This window comes from Siniperca chuatsi, linkage group LG8 (genome assembly GCF_020085105.1).
Source record: "Siniperca chuatsi isolate FFG_IHB_CAS linkage group LG8, ASM2008510v1, whole genome shotgun sequence".
NCBI classification, from domain to species: domain Eukaryota; kingdom Metazoa; phylum Chordata; class Actinopteri; order Centrarchiformes; family Sinipercidae; genus Siniperca; species Siniperca chuatsi.
In genome coordinates this window covers 20,845,085-20,867,162 of record NC_058049.1, presented here as the reverse complement: position 1 = coordinate 20,867,162, position 22,078 = coordinate 20,845,085, and the positions used below count along the sequence as shown (strand labels likewise).

The following is a 22,078-nucleotide window of genomic DNA, read 5'->3' as shown; positions in this document are numbered from 1 at the left end:
GAACAGAGCATAAATCAACTGTGAAAGGAAATATTCTCTTATATTCTTCTTATAGCTTACATACGGCTGACTGCAGATGGGAAACAAAAGTTAGCTTGACACAGTGACGAATGAGAAAATTTACAGGATAACCGTACTCAGTTTGTGGTAGTGACAAGAGCAGAAATCATGTCAGTGGAATACAGCATGTTTGAGAAGTAAATTATTTTTGAAGACGTGTTTTATTGCATTTGTTTTGGCCTTGAAAACAGAACGAAGCACATCTTTTGAGTTCATATTTGCTTTTATAACCTCAGGTCGGGTGGAGCTAGTTTTTCAGATGTGGACAAGCTATGATTTGAGATACGCCTATGTGTGCGCATACATCCACACGCTCTCAAATACACACACAGACACACACGCGCACATGCTAGTAAGACCCTTGGGAGCGAGGGGACTTCAGACATTGTGGTGCCTTGGTCACTGTAGACACAAAAGTGCCAGGGGACTTATCGATCTACCAGAGACAACGTTTTCACATGCTCACACTCTGTATGCAGTATGTCACTACCATGATTAACATATCTGAGAAAATAGTCATCCCGTACCAGACCCCTTCTTTCCAGAGTTTTCTCTCCCTAGTGCTTCTTTTTATTTAACTGTGACTCACACAAAATGGTAGACAAAAGTATGGGAAAATTGCCTTTTTATCTTGCTCTTAAGGATCAGAGTCCTTGCAGCCTGATGATAGATATTACCATGCATGGACTTATATGTGAAAGCCTGAGCAGACTGTTGGCATAATATGTTGGCTATGAGTTCTTGAAGTTTCTGTCAGTAGTGAAAATTGGCCATCAAGCTCCAAGAGAGCACATGGTAGATCTCTCCAACTTATGTCTGCACAAGTTCCTGTGGATCGCCTTCAGTGCACGTCTAAACCCGTGAAAGACATGGAGCATTTGACACGACTTAAACTGAAATAACAATCTGAGACTGCAGGGGAAAACTTAAGTTTTAAAGAATTCAAGGGTAACAGATGGTGAAGAGATCTTGTGTGCAAAAGTGGATGCATTTTCACTGAAGATGCCTCTGCAACAACGCTGACGTTCAACTGTGAAAGTCTGCTGCAAACTACAGGAGGAAGGCATGAATAATGATACTTCAGAGTTTACAGTGGTTCACAGGCCACAGCATGGCTTCTCAGTTACTGTTGCTATGCCTGTCAAGCTTTCCATTCTCATGAGGCACATATGCAGTTTACAATGATAACGGTGCTAGATTTTGAATTCCATTGAAATACTTTTTCGAAGTACATTTTTTAAATAATGCGTCCTTGTTTTCTGGACAGAAGAAGACAAAAGCAAGCTTCTCATTTGTAGCCGACAACCACCGATTTTGTTGGCTGAAACTGTTGCTAGCAGGTTTTATCAGCTGCACCTTGCTAGCCAATTAAGCCAACATTATCTCCATGAGTTGGTTTAAAACACCTTCTTGCTGACTGACTTTTTACTTGATAGCTACATACATGATATCAGACTAAAAGACTGAGGCTAAAGCTAACAGGTCCCAGGTTATGTGCAATATCTTAATAATCTCAATCAGCTACACTTAACTCGACAGTACATGCACCACTACTTATTACTTATATTATTACTGTATTATCATCATCAACCGGTAAACCCACTTGGTACCTCACACTTATTTTATTTTATACTTATGCCCACCTGATACTTAACCTGACCTGTTTTTATAGTGTATTGTTTTTATATTTTTTGCTAGTACTTTCTCCTGTGTGCACTGACGTAAAGGCGAGCTGCTGTAACAAAGAGTTTCCCTTTGGGGATGATTCTGATTAAAAGTCACCATCCTCACCAGTTGATGATCCATGTTGAAGGAAATGAACAGCATTGTTTTTGTGTTGCAGTGAAGAGCTAGTTAGTATACACACGTACGTATGATAAGGAAAAATGTAAGGTCAGACTCTCATTTCATTGTAATATAAACCTGTCTGGCTGCAGCGCAGAGGTTAGATTTATGCTTTATTATTTGGCTGGGGTTGCTGGGAGTGTCAACCATATCCAATAAGGAGCAGGACAGAGTGTCTACACTCTAATAGAGTAGCATCCAAGACTGTTCCCACACTGTGGAGAAATACCAGGCAGTGAACAGGGCTTTTTTAAAATGTAACCTGTAACCTGTCAAACTAATGTGCTGTAGTAAGAAGTTTTCCTTGGCCTTGGAAGTAACGCTTGGTTACTACTGTAGTAAGCTAGTTAGCTTAACATTTGCAGCAGTTTCATTGATTCTCACAGCTGGTTGCAAGTCAGAGAACAATACAATTATCAATTCACAATAATCTTTCCACTCTAGTCAATAAGTGTGTAGAAATTGTAGGCAGAATGAAAGTGTGAAAGAAAACAAGATGGAGAGAGCAAAAGATATTACAGAAGATTATGTTCCACCCAGTCATGCAAAGTATGACTAGTCATATGTTGTTAAATGACCTCTTTATGACTTTGTCACAAAAAGAAAAAACAGCACTGCAACTGCTGAAAACACAGTATCTCAATTCAAAATACTGTAAGTGTCCAATGACTTTGTTCACCATTAAAATCCAGATGTATTAACTGATTTAAAAAACCTATTAACCTATCATGGTGTTCTGCTTTCCTAACCATGATAACTACTCTTAAGGTATTTAATCTTCAAACATATTGTATGCTTGAAAGAAATGCTCTCCACTCCGGCTAAGTGCCAAATATCAAGACATTTTTATGGCTCTATATATCTCTACTGTCCTCCTCCCTTGGGTTTCTGGAATAGAATTAGGTGCTCTGTATAATCTATGATTACTTGGAGCATTGTGCAGACTCAAAAGGAAACATTTTCAAAGTATCACGATCTCCCTCCTGTCCATCATTCCATGCTGATGACTGGTTTTCCCATACTGAAATAGACTTAACCGATGTCAGTGTGCAGGCTTGATGCATTCAGATGGCTCATACCTTATTTTTCAAATTTTTCAATTTAATGATCACAAAGGACACATCAATGAGGACATTACATGCAACATGTACATAATTTATTTCAATACAAATGATACATCACATACATTTGCTTTTTCATAAATACCACAGGACACCACATGTTGTAACAGACTTCATTACCTTAACAGTGACGAAAACTTGTGCGAAAATAGCTTGCAAATATTTAGTAAACATTCAGCTGAGTGACTACTCAGCCATGAAAAATTTTTCACATGTAATAGGTTTACTTTCATATGACAGCTAAAGCAATATTTAAGTTTCATAGAAAATTCACATTCACATACATAAATTTACCAGAATAGTCCACCTTCAACAACATCTGTGCTGAGACTCTGCAGCGATCATTTCTCATGACTCTGCATTTTTAGTCGCAAACAGAAAAGAAAACTTCCACATTCCAACATTAAGGTACAATAGTAGTGAACAGGCATAACTCTCCAGCCATTAATTGTTTATAGGCCATGAATTCGAATGTGGATTCAAATGTTCAAAAATTCTACAAATGTTTCATGAAAGTGCTATACAGTGCTATTTTAAGTTAGTGAACAACCTAATCTAAATCACGGGGAGCTGTTCTTGTGGGACAAAGGAACTTTTATTAAATAGGAACAATAATGGATCAGTGATGAGAGCATTAGCATTAGCCCACCTGAGCCTTGATCATGTTAAAAATGTGTCAATTCATGACAGATTATATTCTTTTGCATTTAAAACATATGTGACACATTGTAACATATCCTTTAAGACTTTTGAAAGAATCTTTTATGTTAGCAGAGTTGGTATAACCATACCAGTGGATAAGATGGGTAATCTAGGGCCAGACTTCAGTGGGAGAACTAAAAGTTCATTGTTTGTATCAGTAGACATGGTTCATGGTTCCAAACCATCAGCTGAACTTGGAATGTTTGGAGTGTCAGCTAATCATTCAAGACTCATTGCACATAACTGTGCTGTGTCCTCCAGCATGAGGAGTTGAAGACATGAATTAGATTTCTTATTATACAGGCGTATTGATGAAACAGTAACCATTAATATCTCAGCTGAGGTGCAAGGAGAGGCCACTGCCAGGAGGGAGCAGTGTGGATATTTAGTTCACAACCTACTCCACTTGGACTAAAACAGATCACTTTGAAAGGAAATGGCACCACAGTTCACAAACACATCACCACAAATATATAGCAGACATGCAAATGATCACGTGAAGTGCAGATGTTTAAAATACAGACCTTGTTCAATCAAGCAGTGACTCAAGTGATTAATTTAGCGTCAATGCATCAATTAAGTGTTATTGAATAAATACAATAGTCATATAACAAAATCTTGGTCTAGAATCTTTATCTGGTTTGTGCTTTGTGCATGCTGTACAGTGAAAAAAACCCTGGAGAACATTTGTTATGACATTCAACCCCTGCATTTACTTTGCTGTAAATCCACGAAAAAGAAAAACAGAAAAAAATATCAACATACTGGAAAGCTTGTTTTTCACATGGCAAACATTGACGCATGATGACATCGTATTTACGTCTATTCCTATGGTCTATGACAACAGTGCTGACTAAACCTAGCGATACAGTACAGAGAGATTCCTCTGAGGGAACAAAGTTCACAGTTTTGATGGTGTCGCTGACCTTACTTCAGAGGCAACGCTACATGCACTAAAACACAGGTCACTAACACAGATTTAGACTGGCAGAGAATCCCTTCTCCCCCTCCCGCCTTCAGTAGCCACATTTAGCATGCTGTCACTTTGATCAGAACATACTAGAGATCGCCAAACTGACTGCGGAAAGGGGTTACATCTTTAGCAACACCTCCATTTCTCCTCTTGAGAGCAATGATCTAGCAAGCCATTTAGTGTGAGAAAAGTGGGTGGATTCTCCAATTCAAGGCCCACATGCTAAGTGCTCATTTTCCATTAGTGCTTGTGTAAGTCAAAAGTGACATTCGCAGAAGCCTATGATCTTAAGACGGGTGATAAAAAAGAGAGTCTCATTTCAGGTTGGCCCTTTGGATCCCATCACAACCTGCAAATTGCGAATTTTGTAATCTACTTATCTGTTTTAGTGTTGTTTTTAAGAGGGAGTTATCTGATTCTCCAGCTAAACGGCAGAGATAATGGATTTATTCGTCTTTATTGGGCTGGGCTCAGCTGGACTGGGGCATTTCCTGGAGACTGCTCACCAAGCAGTGTCTAAAGTAGAGTGACGGAAACAACTGCGTGAGTGTCTTATCTAAATGTTAGACTGATTTCAGAAAGATCCAGACATTCGTTTACAGTGAGGAGACTCTGGGAAATGTCAGGGTGCAGTGACAAAGGTGCACTGTTCAGGAGTGCTAATTGTTTTTCTCATCTCCGTTTATTGGCCTGAGTGGTCCCCACCACCATGTCTGGGGCCTGGAACTTTGTTATCACTTTGCTATTTCGATGTACTGTTTATTATTGTGTGTGGCTTGTACCCTTGTGCCATGACTAAGGAAACGGCTTCTCTGGTTTCAGTAAACACTGTACATGCTGAAACACAGCAACCACAAAATGTAATAAACAAACAGGGCTTGTGCAACAAAAGGGACAACTGTTACTGTTGTTACCAGCACATAGAGGGGACAGGAGAGACTAATAGTTTGCCTTACGCTTATGTAATGGCTATATAATGTACCAAATACTTTCGGTATACGTTTACATATGAACCCACGGACTGCATGCACAATATGACTGGAGATATGACTGGTAGGCTGTGCAGTAGCAAACTTAAAAAAACTAATTTTGAGTGCCAATAAATTAGAATTTAGGTCAATACCCAGGAATAGCCACACTAACCATATGCACTGAAATATATTAGATAGATTTAATGCTGATAATGGAATCTAGCTGATACAATGTATACAATCATTTATCATATGACTAACAGAGGATGGGCCCAGGCGTTTCTCAGCTTGCACCAGTGAGATGAAGATAACTTCATATCTCTGGTGCTATCTGCTGGCAACAGAAACTCCTATGCACCAGGCTGCAAAACACTAGAGCAGGGAGCAGGGTCTCACAACATTGCTGAACAGTGAGCAGAGAGAGAGAGAGAGAGAGAGAGAGAGAGAGAGAGAGTTTCTGCCACACCTGTTTCGTCTTTCACACTGATGCAATCTATCAAAAACAAAAAAATGGAAATGAAATGAATCCAAATTATAATTCTGCTTGATTTGGAATGTATTTCTTCAAACAAAGCACCAAAGAGGCTTTACGTTTGATCCTTCCATACTCCTCGTCCATTTTCTGATGGAAATGAGAACCCACTATCTATGTTGAATTGGCATGCCCGAATGGAATTTACAGCCTCCAACAACATTTACTTTGAATTTCAAAAACATTTTTATGCTAGTAAGTTGTGAGATCTTTTTCCAAGAAATGATAAAAACATGCCCACATGCCGGATGATATGCAATTATATAATACACAGACCATTTAGTAGAGTAAATAAACAGCTGAGATACTGCCCTAGTGTAACTCCTGTGGGCACTGAGTTTAGTGAAATAATTTTGATAGTCAAATATTGAAAAAGATGTGATGAGGTAGATGGAAATGAAACATGATAAATGTAACAAAAGGACAGTGATTATTTATTCACTGTGTTGAAAGAGGAAGAGAAATACGTACTTTCCTCAGCTGAACATGATTATTACGGTTTCTTTAAAACAGTCTCCAGAGACTCTACCAGTCAGTTTGACCGGGCTTACCTTCATTAGTCAATTGGAAAACGTTTATGATAGCAGTGTAAACATGTCTGGATCGCCCTGCTGACAGAAGTCTCAGGGATCCCAGTTTAAAGGACAGTCGTTACAGTCATTAGGCCTTTGTTGCAATTCCCATTGGGATCCACTGCTCTGTCCACAGCACTGCAGACCCCCGCTCCCTTCCCCAGACACCCTTCATTGGCGTCACTGTCTTCCGAGCTGCCCTTACTCCTCCCTTGCTGTTCGCTCTGCCAGCTGTGCCTGCTGTAGATGTATCCATTCACGGGCCCTGGGTTGCTGAGGTGGTTTGACTTCATGCAGAGGATTTCCTTGAAGGCATACCTGAACTCAGGACTCCGGCAGTAAATGAGCGGGTTGAAGGCAGAGTTTGCATAACCTATCCAGTTGAGTATCCTGAAGGTGAGGTCGATGTTCTCCACCTTCCATATGGCCACCACTACATTAAGCAGAAAGAAGGGCAGCCAGCACAGAGTGAAGATCCCCATGATGATGCCCAGTGTCTTTAGGGCTTTGTGTTCCCGCAGGCAAAACTTGGCCTTCTTGTTGCTACGCCCGTTGTTAGCCTCCAGAGATTTGAGGTTTCTGTTGTCGCTGTTATGAAAACGTCCAACACTTTGGTCAATCTTCTTCAGTTGCCGCTTGGCCTCCTGGAAAACGCGGCTGTAGACAAAAACCATGATGACCAAAGGGATGTAGAAGGAGATGATAGAGGAGGTGATGGCGTAAGCCATGTTAGTGTAGAACTCGCAGCAGTTACTGTCCTCAATGCACTTTTTAGCTTCCTTATCATCTGATATCCACCACTTCATGTGGATGGGCAGGAAAGATATCAAGGCGGCAATCACCCACACCAGCACAACCACAATGCGAGCCTTGCACTTGGTCAGCATCGACTGGTAGCGGAAGGGAGAAGTGATGGCCAGATAGCGGTCTATAGCTATGACACACAGTGTCTCGATGCTTGCAGTCACACAGAGCACATCAGTTGCAGTCCAGAACTCACACCAGAAACTACCAAAGTGCCAGGTCTTAAAGATAATGTAACAGGCACCAAAAGGCACTACAATGAGACCCATGACCAGGTCAGCACAGGCCAGGGATGTGATGAAACAGTTGGTGACATTTTGGAGACGCTGGAAGCGGGCGATCGCTGTTATTACCAGGATGTTGCCAAAGACAATGCACAAGACGAGTAAGGACATGATCATGCCCAGCAGGATCATTGTTGCCTCACTGTAATTCTCCTCATTCTTAGGTGGAACTGTTGAAGTGTTGATCATTGCTGTACTCACATTGAGGTACCCTGGGGGGGTTGTGCTTCCCATCTGAAGAGACCATATGTGGATAACACAGAGAGAGAGAGGGAAAGAGAGAGAGAGAGAGAGAGAGAGAGAGAGAGAGAGAGAGAGAAAGAGAGAGAGAGGTGAAGATCACAATTTAAATCTAAAAGTGGCCTGATGAGTAAAGAAGACAAGAAACTAACACTGTTTACAGAAATGATATGCATATAAAACTAACAAATGTGCATTGATGTGTCTGTTGTTGTTTTATTTTCACAAAAAAAAGAAGAACAAAAATTACAGCACCAACACCACAAAACAAACTTATCACATCCTGTTAGGCTTCAGCTTAAAAAACATGCTAAACAAGCCAACCAAAAGTAAAAGTACAAACCTCCACAGGTGGTGCCTCCCATACAAAGCATAAATGTCACTATTCAGGTAGTTCCTGCAAAGTATTCACTATCACATGTCCTTCTTTCTACTGTCTGTTTTTCTTAAGCTCCGTGTGTCTCACTCACTCAGTCCCTCAGTTGAGCAGTGTTTCTTCTAATGTGTCTCCCAGGCTATTTGTCAGAGCCCTTATAACGTGCAGTGATGACATCATGGTCAGTGCTCAGCCAATCAGACATCCAGCCTGCGGAGGGTGCTGAGAGCTCCCGAGAGTTTGAACACATTGTCCCTGCAGCATGAGACAAAAAAAGCAAACACAAGCAAAGACTTTTTCTGACTTTTAGTTCTAGGTTTACAGTTTTTTTTAAATTATGCAATAATGATCTTAAAAGTCCTGCATATACACACAAATGTTTAGAATGCACACATTGTGTTCAAAGAATAGATAAAACATTCAGTTCAGTCAGTCCATGCTCTGAGGGGGTTTTACAGCTCTTGCCTGTTAGTCTGGAACATATTGAAAACAGGTGAAGCTTTCTTTGACTCTGTAAAGTGAGAAGAAAGTTGGATGAACAAGTGATCCAACTGGCAAGTTGAACCAGCTTGCAAACCAAAGTGTATAATCTATGATTTATTGGGAGGTTTAACTATTACGGCTCCCGTTGTCCTGACGACTAAAAACATGAGTGGCTGAGTCCTTGCCCAGATACATGTACATGAAATCAAAAGCATTTGTGTTATGTTATGTAATGTAATGCTACATTGAAAAATGTGTAAAGGTTAAACAGATAATTCCCTCCCATTTCTGGTATGAATCTGCACCCACGGTCACGAGAGTGTACCCTGCAGGTCAACGAACAAGCTCTTACGCTACAATGCATCAAAACAGAAAAATGTTTTTTAGGATTCAGGACAAATTTGCATTTCTGTAAAGCTTACAAAGTATGTGCAAAGACTCTAACATGCAGCTATTCATTGTACTGTTTCTGTTGATGTATTTGAATCACTATTCAAATTCGGAGACAAAAATAACTGTATTATCTATGTATTAGCTAAACAAACATAGAGCTCTGTGTTGGAACCGAAATGCTATCAGTGACAGATGAAAAAGGCAGAGGGATGAGAACAGATCAGCCACTGTGGGGTGCACATGTTTTTTCTCTGCTCCAGTTTATGCCTCAGCCCTCAGTCAGCATGATGCACTCACACTGAATAACAATCATTATGAGTATGTATAAACATGCGTTTTTGTAAACAAGCACAAGCTGTATTTAAAGTGAGAGCCCCGATAACTTCCGGACCGGGCAGGCACTGGAGAACTAAACTGCAAGTGGAACGATTGCACATCACACGCAAACGGTGTCCACAGATTTGTTCTGTGAATTAACATTTTACAGGCACATAAGAGACACTGGACAACAAGTACTACCTGAGTTCTGAGAATTTGCCGTTCAGTATTTACTGCATTTCTGTCCGTGTCATGTGCTCAACGGTCTTTGCCTTTGGCTGGCTCCATTCAAAATTTAGTGCCTGTCACACTCGCACTAGATTACTGCAGTAAAATGATCAATGCTTTTTCAGACATCTGTCACAAATAGATAAACAAATTGTTTCAGGCATTTCTTGTTGTGTAATGAATTTGGTGGAGCTCTCTTCCATGATGACCACAAGTCGAGACAATTAAGTTGAAGTACAGTACAATGATAGTATAACCATTATGATGGGCATGAGCATGGATCATAAACAGGCCTTTGAGATAAGTAGGTGTGTTTAGTTCTCAGTGGGTGCTTGCAAGTGTGTTTGTGTGTGTGTGTATCCAGGTCTGTTCTAGCTCTGACCTTCAGTGACTGGAGACACCACATGCACTGTGCTTCATCCATGTACTGTACTTCACTATGAACTCTCTCAAAAAAAATCTGTATGACTTGTGATGCAATGACAAATCTTACCAGTAAACATTTGGATCTCAATACTCAGCGTTCATGCAGATGTTATGACCCACTTTTTTACACAAAGCAATACAGCTCAGATGCATGCATTGCCTCCTGCTATGATTACCTATACTGCTTTTGGGCCTTTAAGAATTTTATCTTATGTTGCCAACCATAGAGAAGGTCCATCCTTCCAACTCTTTAGTCTATGACTAAATGTCACTAACTTCAGGGCAGATTACCGTACAATGTGCTATTGATGTTCATGGCACCCATAGAAAGATTTTTACTGATTTTGGTGACGCTCAGAGCTTTTGTCTAGTAAACACTTTGTTGCATGACAACTTATCTTGACAGGTTTCCTTGACATGATCTCAAAAGGAATTCTGTTGTGTGTGTGTGAGTTTTGATGACCTCCTGACCTTTCTTCTCGCATATTTCCACTTATGCCCAAGAAATATCAAAATCTTATGAATACATTGCCCTGAAAATGACAGAGCATATCTCTTCTCCCTAAAGGATAAACCCTTTCCATTTTTAACACTCCTTGAGCTTTCCTCTAACATCAATGAGATGAAAATGTCAACACCGCACCTAAGATTAACAAGAAATTTGGTGAGCACATGAATGCTCCCAGTTAAATCAACTGTGAATGTGATTTTAGTGACCCCCATGGCATTATCTCTTGCCCAACCTACAGGACAAACCCAACATGTTTAGGCTCACTCCTGATAAGGTCAGCATGTTGTCTGCGTTCTCTAACACTTATACAATAATAATATGAACATTGTCATTTAAAGAGACTTTGCATGTCTCTGCTTATACATATAAATAGATTTTATTTTCACAAAGTGATGATCTAAGGTATTATCTTGGGATGTTGGCTTTGAGCCCTGAACTCCTTAATATTGGCTACTTGGAATAAACCTCAATCGACTCGACTACTGCACTTGTTAAACTTCAGACTGCTTTGCTCTGGCTTAGAGCTACATACCCTAAATGTAATGTAAATGTAATTTCTGTTCAGCGCCCTGTTTTGGAAAGTGGGAGTCTGCATGTTCGATTAATCACGACTGGTTTCCTCAGTCTGTGACATCTGTCTTCCTGCATCCTGTCACTCCCAGGCAGAGCTAATTCACATTTGGATAACTCTAACTGTCTGGGATCCTGTCTCCAGTTAGAGACTGTACACTGCTCTGTTTAGACAAACACTGTTACAGTAAATCTACTTCCCCTCCACACCATCTACTCATGGATTCCCACTTTTCTTCTTCATAGAAAGTTGTGATGCTGACCCGACCCACCTCCCCTAACTGTATTTTCCCTACAATCTGTGAGGAACAATACCTGGAGGCATTGTTCCTCTAGGGAAAGGTTTCAGCAGCATGAGAGGAAATGATAGAGTCTAAACACTCTCTCTCAGCTGTTCTCTTAAATGTCAAATTACTTTACAGGTATTACATTTGCCACGTTTGTAAAAAAAAAAAAACACAACCAAAGAAATGCTTATTCAGTTTCTTGCTGAGAGATAGATGATAAGATTGATACTACTCTCATCTCTGTACTCTAATTATGAAACTAGAGCCAGCAGTTGATTAGCTAAGATTAGCATTTAAAGACTGGACGCAGGAGGAAACAGCTAGCCTGGAACTGTCCAAAGGTAACAAAAGCCTCCAACCAGCACCAGATTTACGAGGAGTTACATGCTAGTACTATTGGTTCTATAGCTTCACATTTTGCATACAGACATGAAAGTGGTATCGATCTTCTCATCTTACTCTCGACAAGAAACTGAATAAGAGTGTTTCCCAAAATGTTGGACAGTTCATTTAAATATCGACTACTAAGTTCTTAAAGTAAAATCTCAAACAGTGACAGTCAGCAGAGTCAATTTAACACATCTAGACAGTGCTGAAAACTATAGAGTTGAGACAGTACTTGGTTGAAACAAGTATGCAGTACAGATAATGTACTTTTTATGAGTATTACTCATCAGAGTAATGTGTGTCATCTGTCCTAGTAAATATAGCAACAAACAAAACTTGTTCTCAATTCTGAGGCTATTCTGTAAATAGTTATCTAATAAATATATCAACCCATATCAATTTCAGGGTTAAATTAACCTCCTGTTAGTCGCACCCACGTCTGGTTTAAGCCCAGACCATTCCGAGTATGGATATAAATACATATAATTTGTTTGGTTGAACTAATACAGATAATGGTGTACTTGCTCATCCCTACTGAACACCAGAGCCATATCAGTCATTTTGAGTGAACAGACATTTGGGGAAAAATCATTAACAATGGAACATTTTCTGTCTAGCAGATGTTTAAATTAACACTATAAGATATATAACAAATGTATTTGTAAATGTATTTGCAAGAATTAATAAGACAAATACATACATACATTTGTTACACCCACCTGCAAACACACACACATATTCATCCACAAACAAACACACAGGATGCAAATACATACAAATTCTACATTGGGTTATCAAATGTTTTCTACCTTCATGTTATGCTGTTGCCTATTGTTGCATGTTTCATAAGCCACAATTTTCACACTCCTACACTTCTTCTACAGAAGACAAATAGGCAAAAATGAATCAAAACATCAAAAAATTAATTTCAAATTGAATGTGATGATGCAGGGGGGAAAACAGCATTTCTCTGCTGTTGACTGTCCAGCCATGTCTAATACATTCAATCTCCATTCTAATACATACATTCAATGTCCTTATTTAACTCAATGGAACAAAGACATTCCCCTTTGGGATTAATCCAGAGTCTGAACCACTAATTGGTTCTGTGGTAATAGCCCCTAGGGAACTGTGGGTTAGGTCCACCCAAAAACAAACAGTGTATGACTATCAAAGACCAAAAATCCAACGCTGTATGCACTGCAACGCAACTACAGAGGCAGAGTGTGTTCTTGTTGCAAGTGGAAAGTATCCAAGTTGGTATTATGTGTGGTTCAGATAAACAGAAACAGTAGGACAAAACAATTTTGTATATTTCGAATGAATCAGACCATATATAGACTAAGCAGTTATTGACCGGGTGTACGAGTCATTGTTCATTTAGTTTGCCTCTGAAAAATGTCAGAAGGAGGAAGAGGTTGTAAAAACACTTGACTGTACTATTCAACAACTTTTGGGCTGTGGCTTCCAGACAGAGCAAAAAGATAAATACAATTTTTTTGTCACATGGGTCTGCCCAATGTAACACATACAGTGCATTACACAGTTAGTTGAGTTTGTTTCACACACACTCTTCTACTCTTATTTTTACAAGCAGGAATTTCCCAACATTTCACCACCACAAATCAACAAACATTTCCCTGCATGGCATTAATGAAAATGGCTTCCCAAAGTCTTTCTTCGCTTGGCAGAAAAATTGCTGCTCTCACGAGAGTCACTCTGTTTGTCTGTCACTCACACAGGGTATTAGACTTATTATTAGACGTGTTTGAGGAGGCTTAAGGTTGAATGCTGGGATTGACCCAATGACCTATTCTGTTAACCAGAATTTCCTGTTCGAAGACACGGATTCTGCCTTAACTTTGGGACTTGAGGCAGGATTTATAGTGTGAATTAGGTGCTCAAGGTCTGAGCTGAATTATTACCTTTGTTTAACTCTATGGGAAGAAAAGTAATGAATTACTGTCCTTGTGAGGATTTAATTAGTGTGTACAAATCTGTACCATTCAGCAAAAAAGTCCATGCAGACCTCCGGTCAGCACAGAGGGGAATTATAATCCATCTTTGCTTAAAAAAACTCAACCCTAAACTACTTTGATACAAATACAAATTTTAAAAAAATCCTAAATCCTCCTTTCCTGTTGTTTCTACTCTTAGGTCTTGGTGCCATTTGAATCCTGATTATTGTATGTCTCATTTACTGTTAATGGCCATAGGCAGTGGTGAATGTCAGGTGATGGTGGTACAGTAAATAGAGATATCAATAAATGAACAGCTACCATTTTGTCTCCCAAACAGACTGAATGAAAGTGATGGACTAGAGGCATCTGAGGTCCAATCCTAGAGCTGCCAACGGTATTAACCATCTACATTAATTTTTGCACACCAGTTTGTATTAATGGAATGGAAATAAGGACGCAAGCCATTTTCTCTCCATGCCTTAATTCATTTTCAGCCCTCTTTCACATGCTTTGAGCACACTGTATGCTTTATACTCTATCCTACAGGAAAGGGATTGTAATTTCTGACCTGTTGTAACCCACCACTTATAACCTTTCAACACAGAATATGTGTTCATTTGCTCCACTAAATTAAGAACTCTTACATCCCCAAGTGTATAAATCTGCATAACTGGGAATAGGGCTGACCTTGGAATTAAAGTCCTTTGTTCTTCCCACTTCTACAGTGATTAATATGGGAATTAACAGGGCACGGGCTGATTTCTTTCTCTTTGCCACTTAAGGAAGCGATTCCATCCTCTAACGACTTCCCACCTATTCTCTGCCCACCTTCAAACCTCTGTTGCAGTGATTAATTGCAGAAAAAAGTTTACTTTTGAAACGCTCCATGCTAAGTAAGAAAGAGCTGTGAAACCAACGACTGTCTCTGGTTTTGTTATTCACCATAAGTTTGGCAGACATCCAACTTGTATAAATAGCTGCAGTCTTGAATGGTTTCTGTCCACTGAAGCCACAAGTTAGGAATGAGACATATACAAGATGCATTTATTGTGAAAGAGAGTGACGGAGCATACCAGTTGTGATGGGATCTTTATGGTTCAATGATAATACTTTTGAGGAGGGCTCACCATTCCTTTGGCAAGGTGTAAACTGAAAACAGATGTGTGGAATCACACAACACAAGTTCAGTCATTTATCACTTATTTATCACTCATTTATCACTCTGTTAGAAAGTACCACCCTTCCACACATACATGTACAAAAAGGGTCTCAGTGGCAATTAACTAAGATGCCACCATCAGCCACCCTCTCCCTGCCAGTCTGTTGATTACGGCCTCGAATTATTAAAACCGGAGTTCACTGACAAACCACAGCAACCGCAGAATAGTGACAAATGAAAAAGCCACAATTCAAATTAACTTTGAGAGATTTCACAATACCTCTCCACATGACCCAACATTATCTTCTGATGCTGCTTTTGGTCTGTGTGTGTGTGTGTCGTGCAGCTGCAAACATCAAACTGCATTGGTGTTTTGCCTTACGAGTTTTATCCTAACAAGTTATACATCTGCTGGGAATGTAAACACTTTTATTGGCGTATACAGACCTACAGAGATATTTACAAGTTAACTGAGGTTATAGTAACGTTAACTTAGTAATAAGTAACAATTATCTGATATGCAAAGTCTTCATCTGACAGCTGACCCTATATTTCCTGCAGCTCAACTGTTTTCATGGTTATCTGCAGCCAAAGTTCATCTTGCAGCCATACCGTCTATTTTCATGTGATCTACAGTAGCTAAATTTTATCACACTGTTCTACTTTTCTGGACATGATTACAGTCAAGTAGAGGCACATATTTGCTTTGATACAAAGACCAGATGGACTCTGGATTGAAGTAATGCATAATAAAAGAGTTCCATTCTTTTTCAGCATTCACGCAATGTGCAGGTACAGTTTTTGTAGTTTTTGTTATGTTTAAGATGAGTAGGCCTAAAAGCAATTTTGAGGGGTATCCCTGACTAACGTGCATTGAAAACAATGTTGATGACTTTGACTTTAACTGTCATATAAATCATCATTTTTATATAACAAATGTTTCTTCACTTGTTATATTACAAAATGCTGCATTGCTTTTGTGTCTCTAACCAAATCTTAATCTTTGGAGCATTTTGGAGGTTCTGTTGGTCATACGGAAATGCGAATGCAGTGCATCATAATTGCATTTTTTTCAGGAGCCGTTGAATGTCATTTTTTTACATTAAAGGTAGCCTATATGACTTTGCAGTTCATTCCAGTGAAGCATGAAATTGGCCAAACTGCAGGCAGTCCACTCATTTCTTTCAAATGAAGAGTAATGTGTCAAAAGAAGCATTAAATTCATGACAAATGTGGAATTAATAAAATGAATAGAGAAATTATATAATAAAAGTAATAGAATGTGAAATTACTTCTTACAGCCTCTGTCATTAGCATTTGTAGCATGTCAGTCATTGATCAAATGAATAAAAATAAAGTATTTTATGTTGCTAAGTCTTGAGTCTGACACTGTTATGTTATGCACATGTTACATACTGTAAAGAGTGTGACTGAATCATAGAAGAGTTTTCTACCATTTAAAGAAGGATTCTGTGAAACTGAAGAGGAAAATCACATGTGAACTTTATCACCGTAACATCTGATCGGTACAAAATGATTATTTTAGCTGCATCAACAGTTTACCCACTGCCACTTTCAATGTGTGCATTTATTAGATAAAGCCAACTGATTCCAGCAGCTGTAGGGACAGCTTTCGACATGCTAACACAGCTGTCTTAGATCAGCAATAGTGCCATGTATACTTCACATTTAACAGCATCCACCACATCCAAATATGATTTACTGATCAGATTTAAGCAGTTGAATTAAAGAACAGTTAACTTGTGTGTTTATGAGGATAAGTTAATTCCTTTCACTCAAAGCTCCTAAAGACTGTTATAAAAAGGTTTTCTCAGTCACTGATATGTAGCAATTGCCATTGTTGGGTATTATATGAAACATAGCACTCCATGAAAATAAGCATGGAAATTACATAAACTCCGAATAAGGAGGAGAGAACAATTATAGAATAGTATTCCTCTCTGAAGGGTTATGGTTTCTTCTCTGCTGCTTTGCTTTTATCTTGGATTTATGGTTATATGGTGACGTCTGCTTATAGCTGAATCTTTTTAAATCTTTTAGTGGACATAATATTTTTCATTCATACTTTTGACAGTTGCTTTAACAACTCAATGAGAGAGATTTGTGGTAAGAGACGTTTACTCCCTTGTTGTACTTTACTGTTGCAATGCAGAACCACTGGCTAGTTTGGCAATGTATTTGTTATCCAACAACACACTGGGTATAAGAAAACACATGATTCATGTTAACACTAGGATGTCATGCACACAAAATCTGGTGGAAAAGCTACTGTTAGCTGCTGCTGGGACAGCTGAGACTTAAAGCACATGCACAGATACACACAAATGGATAAACAGACACACATGGGGCCTACACACAGATGTACGCACACTCTCATGTGTTCCCGTAAACTTTATTTGATATTTAAAAAGTTGTCAATTTTGCATTTCATCCTATTTCATTTAAATGGGAGAACAAGTCTGAACTTTAAACTTAAGTTTAATAGAAAAACTCAGTGTATTCCCAGATGAATATTACCATAGAGTCCTCTGAGGTAGTCTTGTCTGATCATTTGTCATTACTGACAATTTTACCAGTAGAAGACTGTTTCCACTGTGTCTTTACACAATGAGCCACTGCTGCCAGTGAGTCACGCTCCTGTCTGGCATTCAGATCAAAATGAATGACCAGGTATCCAAAGATTATCAATAGCTGCTGAAATTGAAAAACAAAAATTTAGTGGCTTTTCTACAGGTTATGTACTATAATACCTGAGGTAATCCAAAACCTGAAGGTATAATGCATCATTACAGATTAAAATCAGACCAACGGGGGGATTTCCAGAGGATGACTGAAGCTAGCTGGGTTCAGGTTAGGGACTGTACACAAATTATTGGCTGAACTTTATGTTTCACTTTCAACTTGACAAACTCCCCACAATATCTAATAATAATAAATTAGTACTAAATTGGTCACATTCATTTCACCATTAATAACTAAAAGTGCATTAAGAATTTAAACTTAAAGCAAGACTATATAACCTGTGAAAAGAAAAAATGAAAAGTGGAATTCATAAGCAATAAAACCCACCCTTTCTCAGTTCAATTAACTCAAGGGTTTTTCTGCTGCAGCCTTTTTTGGTCTGGTATTAGCCTATGGTGGCTAATGTTAGCCAACTTTAGATAGATATTGCTGTTTAACAGACTGAATCACTTCACTGAATGTATGACTCCATACTTGAGCTTGTGTTGCACTATGCTTTATCATTTACCATTATCCCGCAATTGCCACTTGTTACCAAAGTTACAGGTCTCACTTAATATATTATATTAATATACTGTATATATAATATATTAATGGAACAATTATTTTCACATAGCCAACAATTGGCAAAATTATGACAGGATTGTTGTTCTCTGTGTCCAGTGGTACAAACAAAAGCCATGTTTTTGATGTAACATTTTGTAATAAATCTCACAAGGTCTGGGATGAGAAAAAGTTGAAAGACCCTTTCCTGCTCTCCCAAGATTTTAGACTATCGTCCCCTCATCAAAATCAAAAAATAATAACTGTCATGTAATTTGTCCCTTGTTGATTCCCCTCCTGTGTTTGTCTGCATGTGTGTGTGTGTGTGTGCTGCGGGGCGCGGCCTCCGGTGAACATCCAATCAGAGACTGACACACCTGCTACTCATCTGCTCTCCATCAACACCTGGCAGTATATCTACCCGGCTATTCTCACCAGTCTTTGCCAGATCGTCCGTTTACCCAAGTGGTACGACGCCTCGGCCTCTGACTTACCCCTTATGAAGATTTGCCTTCATGTTATTTGAACCCCTGACTAATTCGCTGACTCCCTGTGTTCAGGTTCGTTCCTCTCGCCTGCCTCCAAGTTACTCACCGGCTTTCCAGAAAGACCTCACCTCAGATCTTCCGCTGCTCCACCTCAGCCCGCTGTCCTCGCTCCACCTGCCTGCTCTCACCAGTCTTGTGCCAGCCCGCTGTCTTCACCCAGTCCACCGGCTCACAGCGATTACCTCCACACTCCTGTTTACTCACTGTGTTTTACAATAAACTGAAACTAACTACTTCAACTCCCTCTGTGCTTGTCATGCTTTTGGGTCCAGCCTCTGTGTACCATAACAATAACCCTGTCCCCAATTAATTTTTATACAGTCCCTTATAGATGTTTAAGATTAGGGCTATGTTTAGGCATTAGGTTGTGCCAAATGAGATAGGATCTGTACAGCGTGTAAGTGCTGTGTGAGCTGCTCAGCTCAAGTGATGTGGACAAAGATGAGTGCATGAGTGATTTGAGTGACATTGAGTGTCATACTGTGATATGTACTGTAAAATTCTACATTGCAAGGCTGATGGTAATTTCTAACAACAGAGAAATATATCAATCACATGTTAGAATTTGTGAAAAACTCTATCTCCCCATCATCACTATGATGCAAGACTGATGCTTTAAAACATTTTCAAATGTACCTATTGACTGTGGACATGGTCACAGGGCCAGAATGTCTTCTTTGCTGTGTGGAGGGGCGAGCAGGGATTAACACTGGCAACAAAGTGTGAAATTAACATTACTGTCACATCTTTTCACTGGGTTTTTCCATGAATGGTTATGGACACTCATTCTGATGACTGGTCAACTGTGCCGAATCCAGTCTCTGAGTGAAACCAGAATAATCATCCTCAAAATATCATTTAAGAGAGATGGTATCTCTGATAGCATAAAAACTGTAAAACTAGCTGAGTGACTAGAATATTTTATTATATTTAAACACTCATTCTAGTATTGGGATGCAAGTCAGAAGTGCTGTCGTCACAAACCATCTGCTGTCTGTGTTTGTGTATCTTGCTGTGTTTATACTGCGGATGTGAGTGAGAATGAATTTACATCTCGGTATTGTTTCTGCAGCGTTGACTGTTTGTGCTTTGCTGACTACCAGTTAGATGCTCATCTGCACCAGGTCAGCAGCAACTGTGTACGTTCATGCTCAAAGTAGCCATAAGAGAGTCAGAATCAACTAAGCAGTCAACATGCATGAGCACACACCCCGACTTTGTCAGTCAACAACCTCATACTGCCTTTCAGGATACTGTTGAGCAGCCAATGAAAGCCTTCTCATTTCATTGACCCTGTCCGTGTAATGTAAAGGAGATAAGTGTAACTTAGCTGTTCTCCCAGTGATAAACCTCTGTAATCTTGGCGTGAGAAGGATAGGACAAACCTGCAGGATGAGGCTAATTAGAGGTCATTATCACACTAATGACTTTATAGCACAATAACACAGCCTTGTCATTGTACAAAAATCACAGGTTAAACTAGACAGGGCCTACTCTTTTGTCTTTTTTTTTGGTAAATTTATGTTAATATTTCCTGTCTGAAAAAAGACACTGCTTTTTCATTTGACAAAACAGAACTGCATGTTGTCTTCCTCATCATAGATGCCATCAATTAATCTTTCACCCATTTCTGCAAATCCGACAGCAAATACACATACAGGCTCAAAAACGCACACGCGCACACACAGATGCAGAGAAGACCACTGAATTTATTTTGTTACATTTAAGACAAAAAGAAAATATGAGACAAACATGGCTTAAAGTGATGTTTCACAGCCAGCCAACATATTAGCTCTGCAAGTCCCTAGACAGATTAAAAAGATTTCTGTATTGTGAGCATAGTGGAAGTATTCTTGTTAGACCACCTTTTCACTGAAGTTTTATTCCTGCTTAATGGTGGAAGTGATGAAGTTTTGATTTTTCTGTAATGACGTCGAACCAAAGACAAGGAGGGTAAACCTTCTAAGCCACCTGCAACCCACCTTAATGGAGAAAAGCAGATAAAACTGATGAGCGTCCTAGTTAAAGTGTGTAAAATAAAGCCAGAGAAAAAGGGAAGGTAGGAAGGAAGGTGCCACTTTCTCTGCTACGTTCTGTGAGAACAAGAGAGAGATCAGTTAGCCAGATAGCCAACATCTGTATTCAATATACACCATTTCTTGTGTGCTCTGTCTGTGTTCGAATTTTAGGCAGGAGTGGTGGATCCCATAAAAAAAATAGTGCTCACAACATTTAAATACAAAAATGCAACAAAAATGCCAACAAGGAAAAAACCTGTTGCTAACAATTAGAGGAAATAGAAATTACAATATCTGTTACATCAATCAATCAACACAATTACAAAAGACCACTGTATTGCTGAGACAGAACAATTGTTTTCTTCTTATTCATCAAGAACATGTTCCATTTGTCCTTTCTGATACATGTTTGAAGTAAATGGATTGTATTGTTGTCTTAAAAAGTTTGACATGTCTGTGACAAACTGTTGGCCATATTCGTTTGGCATGTTATCATGCTAACATTTGCTTATTAACACTAAACACAAAGTACAGCTGAGGCTGATGGGAATGTCATTAGTTCTGCAAGTATTTGCATTTGGTTCTTTGGCATCATAAACCAAAGTATCAGAGAAATTGGAATTTTGACCCGATGATGGTGCCAGAGGAAAAGTCAGGGTCAGTAGGATTCATGCTCTGGGCACCATGAATGTCTGTACAAAATTTCACAGCAATCCATACAGTAGTCGAGAGAGTGGAGATATTTCAGTCTGGAGCAAAGTGGTGAACCGACAGGCCGACCCTGCCAATCCCTAGAGCCATGCTGCTATCCTGGTTTATAAAAATTGAAAATGAACCTAATACAATGGAACCAAAGAAGAAGGGAGAGTCGTAAAAAGTGGAGGGGTAGATGGTGTGTATGTATGTGTGTGATCACCCTTGTGAACAGCAGAAGATTGTGTGTTGAGTTGCCAACGTAAACTCAGATAGGACATTATACAAGTCTACATTTGATATTTCTCTC

The 22,078-nt window shown here is 39.3% G+C and overlaps 1 protein-coding gene across 1 annotated transcript; it reads right to left on the bottom strand.

Annotated features, from left to right (window-relative positions):
• Nucleotides 1-3,031: 3,031 nt before the first annotated feature.
• adrb2a (adrenoceptor beta 2, surface a) lies at nt 3,032-8,618 on the bottom strand. The gene is made up of 2 exons (XM_044206392.1): nt 8,448-8,618; nt 3,032-8,098 (listed from the first exon to the last, which is right to left on the bottom strand). The coding sequence occupies exon 2, from the start codon at nt 8,096-8,098 to the stop codon at nt 6,842-6,844; it is 1,257 nt and encodes a 418-aa protein (XP_044062327.1). The 5' UTR covers nt 8,448-8,618; the 3' UTR covers nt 3,032-6,841.
• Between the last annotated feature and the right edge of the window lie 13,460 nt (nt 8,619-22,078).